General features: G+C 54.0%; 1 protein-coding gene across 2 annotated transcripts in view; it reads right to left on the bottom strand.

Moving 5' to 3' along the window:
- The window catches only part of SYNM (synemin), a 26992-nt gene extending 9395 nt beyond the window's left edge, over positions 1-17597 (bottom strand). For both annotated transcript variants that reach the window (XM_032342168.1, XM_032342170.1), the window contains exons 1-2: positions 16651-17597; positions 9865-9989 (exon numbers count right to left, since the gene is read on the bottom strand). In XM_032342168.1, coding sequence (XP_032198059.1) covers positions 9865-9989; positions 16651-17460 — 935 coding nt within the window. In that variant the 5' untranslated portion in view covers positions 17461-17597. The remainder of the gene's footprint in view (positions 1-9864; positions 9990-16650) is intronic.

The raw sequence follows: 17597 nt of genomic DNA, 5'->3' as shown, positions 1-17597 counted from the left end.
CAGGCCAATTACAACCCCCCACTGGGGTCCTCCTGGAGTCCCAGGTTGGGGGGCTGACTAGGAGCAGAGCAAGGATGCCATCTGTTTGTAAATAAGGCAGCCAGAGGGCATGTGTGGTTTTCATGCTGGGTTCTCTGGGGACATCTTGAAGCTCTGGGGAAGGAGAGAAATGGAAAGCAGTCAGGCAGACAAGGAAAAGGCAGAGCGGTAGACCCCCACCAGCACCACTCAAGGGGCCTTGGGGCACCCACAGAAGCATCCCCTTATCTCCTTTAACAAAACAGCAAAGAGCACTTGACTGGGTGACCCCTTCGGCCTCATCTAGAAGTCTGAAACTGCAGAATCCCCCTGAAGCTGTCATTCCCGTGCACAACCGGGAGCCCTGGGGACAGAGTGCAGGGGCCGGCGGGCTGGGACAGCTCAGCACGGAGAGACCCCTAGGACGCCGGCTGCTGCGGGCACAACAGTTGTTCAGTCGCTAGAGCAACGTGGGAAGTCGTCACTACCTTCGGTTCCAAGGAGTACACCACGTATGGCAAAGGGCAACCAGAAGCAGGGCCCACTCGGAAATAGCAGTAACCATGGAGAGCTGGGCACCGAGACAGGGCAGGGCCGCCAGATCCAAGCAGGGACTCGGCGGTTCAGGCAAACCGGTGCCAAGTTCCATTCCCGCTGATTCAGACTCGGGGATTCCCGCGAGGCCGAGGACCCCACAGGCAGGTGGAGAGCAGCCAGGGAGGGCCCGCCCCGCGGGGAAAAGCCAAGAGTGGGACTCCACTCGAGGGGTCCATGGGTGGGCCCACCACGGAAGCGGGGGCTGAGGTGCACACAGGTGGACGTTCTGGAAGACTAGGGGCAGGGGCTTTATACAGCCCCATCCCTTCCAGTTGGTGCCAAAGCCAGGAAACCTGACACCAACCCATTAATCCCACACCCTCCTGACCCAGCGTTTTAGGTTCCAGGAACACAAATAGCCTCCATTGCCGAGAAAATTCTGCCATCTGTGCATAATAAGGGGAAGGTGAGGGGAGCAGTCGGACTCTAAGGGTCTACGCCGGAGGCTGAGGGCCGGAGAGGCGACTGGCCACAGCGCTGGGGGCGGGGCTTGGTAGGAAGGCCAAGTTCCACTTGAGGTCTTCCCTCCGCCTGCTGGGCAGGAAGCTTGGGGATCACAGGGCTTCTGCCTCTTCCAGCCAGCCCGGACAGGACACAAACACCTGTGACGAGACCAGGTCAGCAGAGAACTCAGTGACAGGGCAGGGCAGGGGGCTGGGGGCCCTAGCTTCCCTCATCCCTCAAAGAGCAATGCTTTTGCTCCTCTTTCAGGGGAAATCCAAACCACCATCCAGTTTCAACGGAGTCCAGGACCCTGACCAGGACACGCTGGTTACCTGGGAGTGGCCGCCAGTCTCTCCCACCCCAGCACATGTGAGGTCATGTGCTGGTCACCAGGCCTGGCTAAGACTGGACACCTAGCATGGCTCGGACCCTCCCCTCGGCCACCCCAGAAGCCCTTCTAGCAGCCCCCACACGGAGCCAACGATAAGCATCCAGCTCTGGGGTTAGAGGACTGCCAGGCAGGGACAGCATCTTGGCTAAAGGCACCCAGCTCCTTCCCCAGGATGGAGAGTCTACTGGGACCCTGGCAGCCTGGGCACCCCTGCCAGGCCCAGGACAATGGCATTGTGTACAAACTTTCAAAAGAACAAATCCTGTGGCTGGACCACAAGCACATTCAACATCTTTTGGTGACTTGCATCCAAACACCCCTCTGGGGCTCTTCCAGAGCCTATGAAACTTCTCCTGGACAGGAACCCAGTCCTACTCTGTAGGGCTGGCTCCTAGAGGGCAAGGGCGTGGGTCTCCTTCCCCACCCCAGCACCTGGCACACGGCCTTCTGGGCACCGTCGAGGCACCCGTCGTTTAATTCACACCTTAATTAGCAGACGCCTCTCATGCCACACATGACATCCTGCCCTCCACCAGGACTAAGAGGACAGAGGCACAGACGAAATCGCTCAGGAAATGCCAGAAATTTCCTCAAAAGCTCCAAAGGGCACATTTTTAAGGAACAGACTCATGCAACTTTAAGAAAAGGGTAGAGCATTCCCTGGTTATTTTGAGAGCACTGGAGGAAAACGGCCTCCAAGCCGTGGTGACTGTGTGAAATGCCATCCCCCTGAATCACGAGCTATTAGGGAACCTTTCATACAGCCCCACAGCTTGGCGGCCTCTGAAGCAGGATAAGCAAACACGTGTGGGAAAACCAAGTCCCCGGCCTCATTAAGGTGTCCAAGACCACTCCATAGTGCGTAAGTGAGCTATAATGTGGCCTCTGGCCAGGCTCCAGGCCCTAATAGACCCCACTGGTCATCTGAACGGAGCCCAGGGTAGGCTGGGGCTCTCTGTCCAGGATAGATTATCCTAATGGAATTTCAGGGTGTGTCTGCTGTTATTCTGCCCTGGGGGCACAAGGCACGCCCTGTCCCCGAGAAATGTGGACAAAAGAGGGACAGTTGAAGGATGTTTCCAGAAGGGAGGTCAGTGCAGCCAAATGGGATGGATCACAAAGTGCTTCCTGGACAACCACAGGTGGGGAGTTGTGGGAGGAAAAGGGAATGGGAGCTGGAAGAAGCCTCAGAACGGCCTCCCCGGCCTCCCAGCTCTCGCGAGGGTGGGGAACCCCCTGCCACCTTGACTGGAGCAGGGCTGGGTGCAGAAGGGGGAAGCAGGGAGAGAGGACAAGCATCGCCATCCGAACTGGAAAGGTCCTGCCCCACACCACAGGCAGATAATGGGAGATAATACCGAGGCCATGCTGCTTCTGGTCCTTCCCTCTGTGCTCAGCTCTAAACCACATATCCAAACGCATCCATCAGTTCTAGAGACTGAAAAAAATAAATAAATAAAATGATAGACAGACCAAGATTACTAATAAAACAGAGAAAAGCAGCACGGGGAGTGGTTGATGGAGAAACTTCCCGAGTGAGGAAGTGTGCCTGGTTCCAAATCCCGCGCCTGCCGCTTCCTAGTGCTGAGACCTTGGGCAAGTCACTCAAACCCTCTGTGCCTCAGTTTCCCCACTGCTGAAATAGGCAGCATTCCCAGGTGTGTGGTGGTGGCTCTTCTAGAAAGTTCTCGTAACAAAGGCTGTCACGGAATAGGGGCTCAATCAATGGTCACAGTCATCGTGATCATCATCTTCTACGGACCTGAGAAGAAAGCGGACTTTCAGTTGAGGAGAAGAGAGGATGGGAAACCTAAAATCCTGGTGGACAGAGAGCAACTCGTTTCTGCAGTGATGTGGGGAGGACTAACAGCCACGTGTACGGGTTACTCCTCTCAGCCACCTCTCCTCGAAACTGCGAGATTTTACTAATTTCAAGCATTTTGCCTAATAACCAGCTAAGTCTCCGTGTTAACACACACATGGTTCTAAGTTTTCAAGAGAGCAGGACTTAGTTTAACAAAACAAAATGGATTTCTCCAAGTGCTGGAGAAATTCCAAAGAACCATTTTCCTTCGAACAGGTGCATGAGAGGGGGTAGCTGAGCCCCTTCTCATTAGTCATTATTTCATTATTCATTCATTATTATTACACAATAACACAGGGGCCGGAAATATCATTACGACAGGGAAATTGCCAGCAGTAAGCATCATCTCTACTGGGAAATTGCCAGCAGTAAGCATCATCTCTACTGCTTTATGAGTGATCCTGATGGAGATGGAGTGTGTATTTCCTCCAGTTGAAACACTGTTTCTTCTCCCCGCCAGTGTAAGAGAAAACAGGAAGCGCCTACGTCCCTGCTGTATAGACACACAAAGACCGTGTTTTGACATCGTTGTGTCCGACCTAACCTTTTATTTATTTTTATAGATTTTTACTTATTTATTTATTTTCCAGAGAGAGACACACACACACAGTGAGAGAGGAAACACAAAGCAGAGGGAGAGGTTGAGAAGCAGGCTTCCTACAGAGGGAGCCTGACATGGGGCTGGATTCCAGGACTCTGGAATCAGGACCCTAGCCAAAGGCAGATGCTTAACGACTGAGCCACCCAGGCGCCCCCTGACCTAACCTTTTAAAAGGACTGTGCCCGAAAGCGCCCAGGCAGCAAATCTTTGCATTCCATTTTCATATCTGGCCAGCCAAGACTCCCTTCAGTATTTTTCTTTTGAAAAATGGTCTGGCTCTGCTTTCCATTCTTTCAGGTGACATTTAGAAAACCTCTTATGTATGTGAGCCCCAAAACCTTTAAAAAAAAAAAGTCTCTCTTTTAAATTTTGAGGGAGAAGGCCTATCTGTCCCCCATTCTGAAAGCCAGGACGGGCCTCTTACGTACTCGGTTTTCAGAGCCCGCAGTTTTGTGGGTTTGGGACTCGGTTTATTCCTGGGGGAGCAGCTGCTTCATGGAGAGGGCTGGCCTCTGGTGGTCTGGTCTGCCAGAGCATGTGAGAAGTGGCCGCCTTCTCCCAGGGTTCCAGCCGGGAGCTGCCCAGTCTGTTCCCAGCCCTTCTCCCAGCCAGGCTCCAGGCCCTTGGTCAGCCTTCGCGGAGGCTCCCTTGGCCTGACCACCCTGTCAGCAACTTCCAGTGACTGTAGGGACCCCTGAGGCTTCCCTGCGCCCAGTCCTCCTGCATGCCAGCTGCCAGCGGCCAGCAGCCTCCCCCCTGCCCCCCGCCCTCCTACCGCCACAGAAGGTCCACCTCAGCGGCCTCCTGTCCCAGGCCTCTGCCTCCCTCACCCGCCTTGCACTCTCCTTCCTCCCCGTGTTTTCCGATCGGACTCCCCCACCTGGAGCTCCTTCCCGAGTCCCTCCCTGCCCGTCCACTTCTCAATGCTTATTTTCCCAACCCTTCGAGGCCAACTCAAATCTCACCTCTTTTGAAAATCTCTTCCTGCCAACCTCGGCTGGAAGCTCTCAGTCTCGCCTCTGAACTGTCTTTATCTGACCCAGTAAACGGTCTGTAGGACCTGAGTGGACCGGTCCCTCCCCACGTGCGCCCGACTCCCCAACAGCCCCTTGTCCTGCACGTCTGTTCAAATCCCCACCATCCTTCAGGACCCCGATCAAGCTCACCTCCCTCCTGAACCCTTCCCAGATTCTCACAACTCCCTTCTCCCCCACAGAAATCTGGTACTCGTGTGTCTTACAAGGCGTTGTTTCTAATGGTGGGGAAGGACTTAGGTCCATGTGGTCTTGTCCACAGCACCTGACCCTCAATGCCAACCCCCACTCTGTTCTGTAGGTTTGTGGGCTCCTCTGAGCTGGCGTGGCGCCCTGCCCGCCAGCATCCCTGGAGCAGCCAGAGAGCACAGGCCCTGCTTACAGAACACGGCCTCACAGCCGTGGCTCTTGCCCATTCTTCAAACACAGCCCTTCAGGCCAGGCCCCCAAAAGCAGGCCTGCCCCAGAAGCCCAAATGCCTGGCAGTGGCCACAGATGCCACACTAGCTCAATCCTTGGGTTCTCACCCAGACGGCCCCTCGACGTGATCTTCTGGAAGCCCGCACTGCAGGCCTCGCCCACCATCCCCCGCCACGGCTCCCTGCACACCACTCAGCCTGCCCATCATTCACCTGCCTCTAGGCCACTATGAAACTGGCTCAGTGCCTTCGGGATGCTCCTGCGCTGCTCTGATGACAGTGGGGGACACCTTGAGTCACCGGGGATCTTGTCAGGAGCTTGGCTTTGACCAGAGGGTCTGGAATGGGCCTGAGAGTCTGCATTTCCCACCAGCTTGGGAAGCCAGACGATGCCAATGCTGTCAGTCCATGGCCCCTGGAGCGGCGAGGGCCCGCAGCCGTGGTTCTCTACCCTGGCCGCGCTGGACAAAGCCTGGGCCCTTCCCGTGCCAAGCGGATCGGAACATTCAGGAATGGGCCCAGGGGACGATGCTTTAGCAGGTTCACCAGCTGACCCCCAGGTGCAGATGAGGCTGGGAACCACACTCCCCTCAGTGCTCGGCGGCTGGTGTAATAAACACTCATGCCTCAGGAGGCCTCGTGACTATGTATGCAGTGCACAAGCCCCTCTAGCCCCACGTAACTTCACTGGGGACAAGCGGAAGGCGAGCCCTGGCCCCTGGGGGGGGGGCATCTTCTCCTGTACTCCCCCTGGTGCCTCGGCCATTAGCCAGCCCCAGATTACCACCCGTTGTCCCCTGTAGTGCGGGAGGAGAGGGCTCGTTCTCACACTCACCTGCCGAACAAGGCACCAGTGTCTTCCCGGGTCAGTGACTGGCCTACTAGGTTTGAGGATGTCCTCCAGCCTTAGACACTGGGGTTCACTTTGTTCGAATTTTGTTATTTTACAGAATTGCGTCTTTACTTGCAAACCCTATGTCTACATTTAGTTATAAATGACACTATTCTGTTATCAGTGTTTCTTATTCACTGGGAAGGCCAACCAGAAAGGGCCCATATCTGGGTTCGGGAATGCGTGTGACACTTGAGATCTGGCCCCAGCAGAGCTGACAAGTCCCAGCTGTACAGGTCTGGGCTTCCAGCTCGCAGGCTCCTCAGCCGCTTGGCTTATACGTGAGATGCTAAGTCAACACACCGACATCAACTCCGCAGCCACGGGGGATGGGCCACTGCAGGGAAAACCTGGGGCAAATCCACCCGATCTCGGTCAGGAGCGGGAAGCTGTGCTAGCCACACCGTTAGCCATCCACCATCAGCCACCCTTGACCCCTCTGGACAGGGCTGGTGAGGAGTCACACTGCACGGGGCCCTGGGCCGTAGTCCCCAAGAGGCTGATGGTCCCTGCTGCCCTCCCTGGGGGAGGTGTGGAAGGAAGGTCAACTCCCTCAAAGACAAGGGTTATAAAGATCAAGCAGGCACCTGTGAAGGGTTCAGAAGAACAAAAGGGCACTGACACAAATACGCATGTTCATCCCTGTTCTCAGAATTGGGGCAGCAGGACAAAATACAGGAAGAGTCACATAAGAGATGCCAAGGGCTTCTCTGCAGGACACAAGGCAGTGACAAAAATGCTAGGCGCTCGGCTCGTACAAAGAAATGGGTTATGTTCCACTGCCCGTATATCTTTTCGGTCTGTGGGCATCTCCCAGATGCCCTGAGCACTGGGAGGCAGGGAGGCAGGCAGCCGTTCTGAACCCTGGGCTTGGGATCTGCGGCTAGGCAGGGCCGGGCTCCTCATTTCCCCTGTGCAAACTTGGACGTCAGAAAGACAGACAGTGAAATCAATCACCCTCTTCCCTGAAAGTACTGTGGCCTTCTAAATTCCGAGGAGGAAGCCAAGTCAATCCCTAATTGGGTTAGAGCAATGCCAGAAACAGGCAGAGGCCATAAACTCTGTCTCCGCTGACAATCAGGCTGCCGACGTGAGCACAAAGGCTCCCAGTCAATGCCCTTGAAAAAAGCTCCCTGTCGATGCCCTTGAAAAAAGCTAGGGTGTGAACAACTACCAAAAAGTCGGGTGCTAGATGCTCGGGCAAGACGCCGACAGGCCCTCTGACTTCTCTGACAGAGAACGAGGGGCAGGACAGAGCAAGGAAAGAAAGGGCTCGAATCCCAGAGGGACAAAGCATAAGATGAAAGTCTCCAAATCCAACCTATGGAACTATTATGACAAGGAAGATCCAACTGCCTCTGTACAGAAAAGAGTCACGTGACGTTGATGTCACCTAACACAGGCACAGCTGTGGGTCTGCTGGGATAACCCCACATCTGCTCTAGGACAGTGCCAGTTTGGGGCACCTCCCACCCCAGAGTCACTCCATGTAGCTCACAGGACAGTGGGCCCTTCTAAGTTCCAGAGTACTTTTTCCCCCGACCAAGGACAGGGACAGGCACATCGCCCAGTGGAGCCAGATCGCAGGGCCCAGGAGTTTAGCTGAGATGGATGAGCAAAGAGTCCCTTCCGCTGACCAGGGGGGCAAGACCAGAAGGACAGAGCCAGGAGCTGGCTGGAGCCCATCCTGCCACGGTGTGGGCAGAGCTGAGAAGCTAAGAAGGGAGAGCCCAGGGAAAGCAGCAGGGACAGTCACTGTTGACCACACCCAGACCTACTGTGCCTGCAACTAGGGACTTTTTCCATCAAGCGGGGAACAAATGCCTTTGTTGGCTTGAGGCAGTCTGAGAAGGGCTTCAGTCAGTCCTGATTAATACTTCCTTCCCCCCCAAATGAAGCCTGTTTTGAAGTTTTCCTTATTAGTAATTCGGATCACCTGACCCAGCTTGATTTAATTTTGTGATTTTCCATCCCATGAGATTTCCAAGGAGACTGTGAGAGATGGCCCTTGAGAAGGACGGGCTGTCTGGGCCTCCTCTGCCCTCTCTCTGTGTCCTGAGCCCCCTCCCCTCTGCAGGACGCAGCCACGTCACGGCGCTCAGAGCAGGGACCCGGCAGAGCCCCCAGTGGCTTGCCTACCTCTCTGACCAGCTGGGGCTGTTCCAAGAGCTGCTGTTATCCTAGGCAGGCCTTGCCCCTTGCATCGGGCTGAGGCCAAGGACTGCCATGACGGTCAGAAGGGCCCTGGTGACAGGCTGACTAAGGCAAGTCTTCCAGACAATGCACGGTGGGGCTAGCCCAGGGCTGTAAGGCGGACCACCTGCACACCCCAGCCAGACATGCTCTCTTAACCCAGGCCACTTGGCTGTTAGGAGAGCAAAGTCATGATCAGGCAGCCCACAGGGAGTGCTGAAATGTGCTTGGGCTCTGTCCAGGCTCTGCCTCCCACCAAGGGAGTGGACCTTAATCCCTTCTTAGCCTCTCCAGGTTTTAATGCCCCCCATCTGTTAGCAGTGATGACGTCAGAGGATGGCATTTACCACTGCATCTTCTCACTCGAGGAGAGGCAGGCTTTCCAGAGCTCAGTCCCACCCACGGCTGATTCATGCTCTGAAGTCCCCTGGGAATGAAGGGGGCATTGTGTCCACTTCATATGACTTGGTGGGTAAGGCACAGATCTCTCACCAGTCTGGGTCCCTGGCCTCCAGGCCCCCCCTGCCCTCACCTGCAAGAGGGGCGAGTGGTTTCCACCCACCAGAAACAGTACCGCGGGCAGTGAGCAGCCGCAAAGCACTTGCGCTGTGTCCCACAGGCAGTAAAGGCTCGAGAATGTTAGTGGCTGGTGCTGTCCTTCCAAGTGGGAAACCTGGGTATCTCAAAAGTCCTTCTGCTGTAAGTGCCTGAGATCTGCCCCCTTCACCAGTCCTCACTGAGCATGGAATCTGCAGGAAACACAGGACATCACCCCAACCAAAGACCTCTTACCCCCCGGGGGCAGGAAGGGGAGAGCCAAGGAGAAGCATCGCTTTCCAGACTGTGTTATCCGCCCAGCCCCCATCTGTCTCCTTTGAGGGCTTTGAGACTGTTTCTTCCAGAATGCTCACCCCCAATTCAAGTCATCATTTTAAGAAAGCCGGCTGCCTAGAGGACCACGCTCATCTTCCAGGAGAAAGGCAATGCCTCGAGGCCAAACCCATGGGGAGTTGAGTCAGAGCCCTGGGATTTGAAGCCACAGTGTGATGGGCACTTGGAAGTAGACTTTTTGGGTCTGAGTCCTCCACTTTCTAGCTCCCTCACTTCTCTGAGCGGGGTTGGTCCCCCTATAAACGCTGTCCCTAATTCCTAAGATCCAAGGGGTTGACAGGTGCGAGCCTCTTGCCTAGTGCCCAGGACACACACACCCCAGGCAAGGGCACGAGTTCTGTGAGCCCCATCACGGGGAGGGAGGAGGCATCTGCCTGGTGGTCTAAGTGTGGCACCCATCCTCCTCTCATTTTGGTCCTGTACTCCTCGCCTGGCCATGCCAGGGGTCTGCTGTCTGATCATCACGCGGCCCCAGGGACTCCAGAGGCTATGGGGGATTTCACCCAAGCAGCATCCTTACCGGTACGTGGCCACCTCCAGGCTGAGGCCAGTCTTCACCTGCACGAGCTCCTGGTAGTCCCGCAGCCGGTCAGCCATGGCCAAGGTGAGGGCCGCCTTCTCATCCTCCAGGCAGGCTATCACTCTCTAAAGAGAACAAAGGGCTTTTAGATGGGAGGGCTTGAGTTCTGCTGAGTCAAACTGAAGGTACCAACAGATCAGGATGCAAAAAGGAAAAAAAAAGTCTCTAGGCTTATGAAAGACGCAGTCATTCTAAGGGTGATCTTAAATACAGTTTGTCTTCCCCATGGAAGTTTTTTTTTAAAGAAATGAAATCTTGCCATTTGCGACGACGTGGATGGAATTAGAGGGTATCATGCTTAGCGAAATAATTCAATCAGAGAAAGACAATAATCATATGATCTCCCTGATATGAGGAAGTGGAGATTCAATGTGGGGGGCTTGGGGGGCAGGAAAAGAATAAATGAAACAAGATAGGATCAGGAGGGAGACAAACCATAAGAGACTCTTAATGTCACAAAACAAACTGAGGGGGGGTCAGCGGGGAGGGCGATAGGGAGAGGGTGGTGGGGTTATGGACATTGGGAAGGGTATGTGCTATGGTGAGTACCGTGAAATGTGTAAGCCCGACGATTCACAAACCTGTACCCCTGGGGCTAATAATACATTATATGTTTATTAAAAAATTAAAAAGTTTTTTAAAATTATTATTATTACATAGGGGTGATTTTGACAGGGGACTGACTGCTCTGTTCCCACTCTCTAGTGAGAACGAATGCTTAGAAGTTCCTGAAAGCATCTTTGTCTTTCCAACATTATCCAGCTGCTTAGGAAAGTCAACACCGCCAATCGGTCTACAGGGATCCTCTTCAAAGCGAGCCCAGACCACGACACCGGGCTTTCACAGTATCTGAAACGGAAGCCCCACCAATATGAAACACAATTTCCCCCCAGACACATAATTTCCCCCAACACTAAGCAGGTTCTCCCACCGAGCTCTTTGTTTCACCCAGAAAAGCTGCCCTGGTGAGACAGAAGATCCTCAGGGCGTAAATATCAACGTGGACCCGGATGTGACTCTTTCTTGACTGTGCTCAGAAGACATCACTAATGAGCTCTCCCTCCCACGTGCTCCTATCATGCTCACAGCCCTTAGGGCACGTCCACTCACACCTGGCTAATTACGTCTGCCCATCTGTCCCTCCCACCAGCTGGGAGACACTGCAGAGCATGGCCGGCTCTCTTGTGCATCCCTCACCTCTAGAAAAGCGCTCATCCCCTACAAGTCACCCTGTACACAATCAGTGAACTGCACTTGAAATGATCACAATAATGCGTGTTGCCTCCTTAAAAACATGCTATTTTAAATCGACACTGTCTTTGAGCTTGTAAACACAGCGGCTTCGTCTGTACCATTTTACGGTTTCGCATCGACACTTCGGAGTTGCTCTGGGGAATAATTAACTGAGCAAATATTTAAACACTGAAATGAGTCCATATTTTTTAACTTCTGGTTGGTAATGGAAAACAGCCTTATTTCTGAAGACAGTTAACTAAACTGGCTACATTTTTAGACATTGATCTTTGGGGAATTCAAAAAAGACAGTCGGGAGAGGGGATCTGTTTCCACTCCCCCTTGTAACCCCTCCAGCAAAGGCACCAGGAGATATGCTGAAGGTCCACAGTCAAAATGTAAGATCAGCAAAAACCGACAAATTAAGATCTCACGCTGGATCCACTACTTTAAACGATGCATGATCGGCATGTAAATAATCCTACCTCCCTAAGAGTTCTGTACCCGCTAATGATTGCTGCTAGGTTCTCTTTGTGTACATAAAGCACACTAAAAACAAAAACTGAAAGCATTTAGGTTTGAAAGCTGAGGAGTCAATTTAAGAACCTCTAGCTAGTATCCCAGGGTAGATCTACATTAATATTCTCCAAAACTGGCATTGTAAGTAGATAGTGAGGCTTGCCTAAAGCAGACCATTCCAGTCTTGACTAAAGTGACAGGGCTGCCAAAATTTAGCTGTGATATTTAAACATTCTTCTGGCAAGTCTTGGTGTTAAAACCCTATGCCCCCCCCCCTTTTAGAGGGAGTATAATCCCAGGTCTAAGATTAGAGTGTAAGACATGCTGTAAACATCCCAATATTACACCTTTTCACTGCAGGAGATGAAACCTGAATATCAAAACTTGGAAATCAGTACTGATCTTTTTCTTTAAAGAGAACTTCAATTATTGTTAAACTGTTTAGAAAAACAAAAAAAAAAAGTTATCACAAACACTAGGTTCTTTATCCATGAACATCCTGAGGAGGTCAGAATCCCCCCGCCATGCGAAACCACAGGTAGGCACAAAGATTCTCTCTCTTCCCAGAGGGCACAGAATAGATCTGCACCCCCACAAAACAGGAGGGGGGGCGAAGAAACCCAAACTGTGTTGTAGTTAAAATAAGTATAGTTCCAACCACATTTCCGTGTGATTCAACTCTCCCAAAACTGTCAAAGGAAAATGACTTGGCTTTTGGAAGCGGGAACGTAAATAAGACCTTTTGGCGCCAGTCTCCATAGAGACTGTAACCGATCCTGCTGGTTGAAGCAAGCTTCAGCGTGGCGTTGACTTTGCCAGAAGTTTTTGAACCAGAGGCGCTGGAGCAGGACACCCAGCACTGTTGATTTTAACCAAGCAAGAGCAGTCCCCGACCTAACAGTATAAAAGCTGGGGAGAGAGGTCACCTTTTTGAGTTGCTATTTCGGGAACTTCCGGATGGCATCATGGGTGATGATGCAATGGAGGTCTGTACCAGGGACAGCGTGCTGCTGGGCAGGTCCGAAGAAAACTCCTTCTCCTCCCCCAGCGGGAGCTGCTCTCAGCTGAGCTAGTCCCACGGACAAAACAGGAAGAGCCTGCAAATGTCACGGTCACTCAGAATCCTGACTGGTGGAGCTCGAGGGAATTTAGATACTGGGACAACCTCCCTGACACATCAAAACTAAATGCATTTGGAATAACGAGCGTTAATAGAAGGCTACATTTTTTAAAAATTTTATTTGGTTTTAGCTCTAGTCCAGATAATATGCTCAACTCCAGACTCAGGAGGGTATCTCTCAGTACGAGGTTGACATCTAAGAGGCATCTCAGAGTGAACTCTGATCTCCCACCCAAATGGGCCACATCTCCTGCTCCCAACCCCCTTCAGCAACGAGCATTCCTTCCCCCCCACACCCAGTGGTTCAGGCAACAAGTTCTAGAGTCGACTTGGGATGTCCCCCCTCTCTTCCACTGCCTCCAACCCACCTGCAGGCCTTGCTGGGCTTTGACTTCAGAGAACAGCTTCCTCTCAGCTCCTCGTGGCTGCCCCTGGTCCAAACCTCCATCACCTCCTGCCTTGATTAGTACAGAGGTCCCCTAAAGAATTCTCCCTGCTCCCAACTCTTGTCCCACACAAGCCCCAGAGCAAGGACATTCAGATACAGCCGGTCACCATTCACCTCTCCTCAGTATCACCCATGCTGCTCAGAGCCAAAGCCCAAGTCATTGTAGAGGCCACTCCCCCCCCGCCCCCCCCCCGCCTGGCCACACCCACCTCCAGGACACCCTGCACTGTTTCCACCTCAAGACCTTCAAAAGCGAGGGACTTTCTTCTCTGTTTTGTTTTGTTCAGGCTATATCCCCGGCACTCAAGACCCAGGCTCGGCCCACGACGTGCTCTGTCGTGGTCGGATGAATGAATGAACCCAACGTGGGCACCCTGGGAGCCGTTTTTATTACCGCTGTTCCACAAATGGGGGAACAGAGACACAACCGGGGACAGAGCCAGAATTCAGGCCCAGGTGGGGCAGCTAACCCCTCCCCCTTCCGGTCAAAAGAAACTTCTCATTTGGTCACGTTTTGGGGATTTGGAAGCCTTTTCTAGTCAGCCTCAAAAGGCTAAGAGCTCAGTCTCATAAGCAAAAATCTCAGCGTTTATAGGGGTAAGGGGGGGCGGAGGGGTGGGGCAGAGGGGTGGAGCCTCAACCAAAAAGGTCGAGGTGTTTTTTTTTTTTTTCCTGAGTTTTTGTCCAAAGCTTCTTCCAATGAGCTGGGAGACAGGGTGAATTACTCAGGCTTTAGGGGATCACAACCATATACAAAATGCTAGGGGCTTGGATGTCAGTTCAGCAAAATTCTCTCTGGCAGATCTGGGGTGCAGGGCCCAATACACAGGCCTTCGGAGAAGAACCGCTTTTCCCAGAAAGAGAGCTCCAGCCAGTGTCCGGTTCTCTTGGGCCACAGAAGAGGCCCCGAGGCAGGGAGATAGTGGGCACTGAGTGGGGAGGGGAAGGTTCCCACTAAACCACAGCGTAGGCAAAAAGTAAATGAAACAGATCTGCCACGAAAACTATACTGACAGCCGGCTGGAAGGATCAGAAAGTGTTTTAAGGTTTCAGACTGATGGGCACCTCTGGGCCAGCCCTTAGGAAGAACAATTACCATTCTTCTATGAAGGCAGAATGCTGGCTTAACATTTCTCTTTGATGGATCAGAGAAGAGAGGAAATGTTGGATCTGGGGTTAGTGGCTCAGACACTGGCACCTGAAGAGAACATACGTGCCTCAGTTTCATCATCTGTGAAATAGGGCTCCTATTGGAATCTACCTCATAAGATCGGGCTGAGGACTAAGTGAATAGGTAGATATCAAGGGCCTGGTTCCTGGGGTATCTGGCATGCCAGAAGCACTTGATAAAAACTCTTAGTAATGAAACATTCACTACAGTAGATTAGTTAAACCCGGTTTTATTATGTTTTCAGTCTCCCCAGACCAATCTTCTATAGAATGTGAAAAAAATCGAGGGCTTGGTGTTAAATCACAGATACTCTTTAACAAAATCCCTAGTATTTTTACCCTTAAAAAAAAAAATACTGATGGGGGATGCTTGGGTGACTCAGTCATTAACATCTGCTCTTCAGCTCAGGTCATGATCCTGGGGCCCTGGGACTGAGCCCTGCATCGGGCTGCTTCTCCCTCTCCCACTCCCCCTGCTTGTATTCTCTCTCTCTCTCTCTCTCTAGGTCAGATAAGTAAGTAAAATCTTTGGGGAAAAAAATGCTAATGGTCTGATGTTGAATCTTAAAGATGCAATTTGAAATTCGCTGGCTTTAAAGCTAACTGGGGAAAGATCTGAGCTATGGATAAGGGCATATTCAGTGCGATGAAACATACAGATTGGAAGTGGAAAAAAAAAACAACAACAAAAAAGTCCCGTCGACATTCCTTGCTCCCTACTTTTAGGGCAAAGATTCAAATTCCAATGAGAGAGGAATCACCAGACAGACTGCTGAGTCTAGTTACACACACACACACACACCCCACCCCGGGATCCCGGAGAAGGCACTTCGCAGGTGGGCCCCTCCCCGATTCAGACTGCATATCCCAAGCAGAAATGAGCCAAGGAGCTCCCACTGCAAGGGAATGGTGAGGAGAATGCTTTTGAAAACTATGAGGCAGAGGCCCAGCAAAACCCACATTCCACAAGATTACATTCCAAACAATTTCGTATTGCACTGCTTTATAGGATTTCCCATCTAGACGCCAGCTTTTTGAATACTGAAAACCCAAGGCAGTGCTCAAGACCTAGGAGCAGTCGATAGATATTCGCTGATTCTTTGTGGACACCTGTCACATCCCCACAGTCCTCTGTGTTCCCTTTACTCCTGCATTTAAACACACACACACACACACACACACACACAATCCCTCTACCACAAATCTTTAACCCTAAGCTACAAATTATCCCCTTAAAATATTTCTGAATTTTTGTGGGTGTTGTTTTAAACTGTTGTCCTGAGAACTACTGATGGTATGATTTGGGGATATTTTCAATTCTGGCCTCTGGGAGGCAGGACCAGGTCCCATCTTAGTACCCAACTGGGACAATAACCCGCACAGGTGTCACCCCCCCCTCAGTGTCCGTTGGGGCTTTGCTTCTCTGAAATAGTAACTGTTTATATCACATCCTGCCACAGGGAGCAGCCCCTTTCCACAACTTTTCCACTACCCAGAGATCTGATGTCTGCTGGGGAGACTTCGAGAAAAACATACCCGAAGGACCTCTTGCCTGCATGAAGGCGGCAGCTCTTCCCAAGAACGCACAAGGCAGGGCGGGCAGAGAGCCAAACCGGCCGCCTCCTCCTGGGAAATCACTCTGGCAAAATAACCGTTTTACGCGATGATTTAAGTTTTCCCCAGGGGTGCCCTACCGCCAAGGGGCTGTCATTTTGAACAGCTGCCGGTCGGGACTTGACATTGCCGAGACACCTCCCAACACAGAGACCTAGCCCAGAAGGAACAGAGCTGTCGCTTCTGAAGTCGTTTCTGGAAGTCAGGGGGCTTCTTGCTGGACTTTTATGTGAATTAGGTCTGCGAAGCACGGGAAGTTGAAAGGGAGCCTAGGGCTGGCTGGGTCCTGGGTCTTTTGTCAGTTTGCACCCGCTCAAGGCAAGATCGAAAGAAACTGACAACCTAACAAGATGACAGGGACGGAATTCTCCACCGGGACCCGCCACCCGGCACTAGCTGATCCACAAACCGCGCTCCTCTTCCGACGCAGAGCGAGGGACCCCCCTTCAGCGCTAAGTTGCCAGGGCCGGTCGAACCCCCTCTGGCCCGGCCCCCCACACGCCGGCGGCGCCACGCCTCGGGCGCATGCGACGGGTCCAGGCAGCCCCGCCGCCCCCCGCCACCCCCCACCACCCTGACCACAGGTAGGGGCCCGGGGTGGGGCCGTCCCCCGCGCACGGACCTGCCGTTCCTCCGCCTGCAGCTCGTACTCCTCCTGCACCCGCCGCAGCTCTTCCTCCAGCAGCGCGCGAAGCTGCCCCAACTCCAGCGCCTCGCGCCGCAGCGCCTCCGCCTCCTGCGCGCACAGCCGCGTCTCCTCCTCGGCCTCGCGCCGGCTCTCCTGGCCGCGCCGCAGCGCCTCCTCCAGCTCGCGCACCTCGTCCTCGTACATCTGCACGGTGTCCCGCCACGACTCGGCCACCAGCAGCGCGTAGCTGTCGTGCACCTCCCGCAGGCGCTGCGGGGGCGCGGCGGGGCCGGTGGCGCGGACCCGGTAGCTCATGGTCAGGCGGGCGGCGCGCGCGCGCAGCTCCCGCACGTCCTGCTCGTGGGCCGCTTCCAGGCCGCGGCGCTCGGCCTGCAGCCGGCCCAGCAGCGCCTCGAGGGCGGCGCGCGCGCCCAGCGCCTCCTGCAGCTCGCGCCGCTGGGCGCCCAGCTCGGCGTCCAGGCGGCCGCGGGCGGCGCGCTCCTCCTCGCCCAGCCGCTGCAGCTCCCACAGCTCGCGCCGCAGCGCATCGCGCTCGCCCTCGGCCAGCGCCGTGGCCCAGCTCAGCTCGTCCAGCTGCTGCCGCAAGCCGCGCGCCTCCTCGGCGAAGCGGGCCTGCCCCTCGGCCCACAGGCCCTCCTGCCCGCGCCGGCCGCGCAGCTCCTCCTCCAGGAGCAAGTTTTCGCGCTCCAGCTCCCGCACCCGGCACACGTAGTCGTAGAGCCGGGCGTTGAGCTCCTGCAGCTCGGCCTTCTCTGGGCCCGTGTGCAGCCGCCAGGACAGCATCTTGCTGGGCGTACGGGGCTCTGGCGGCCGGCCGGTTCCCTCCTGCCCTGGTCTTGTCCCCTCTTCTGAGCCGCTCCGGCCCCGCCGCTATCCGGGAGGCCCGCAGACTGGGGCAGGAGCCCGCGAGCTGCGGCACT

Source organism: Mustela erminea, chromosome 5 (genome assembly GCF_009829155.1).
Source record: "Mustela erminea isolate mMusErm1 chromosome 5, mMusErm1.Pri, whole genome shotgun sequence".
Lineage (NCBI taxonomy): Eukaryota > Metazoa > Chordata > Mammalia > Carnivora > Mustelidae > Mustela > Mustela erminea.
Note: the sequence above shows the minus strand (reverse complement) of the source record. Positions and strands in the feature narration are given on the sequence as shown.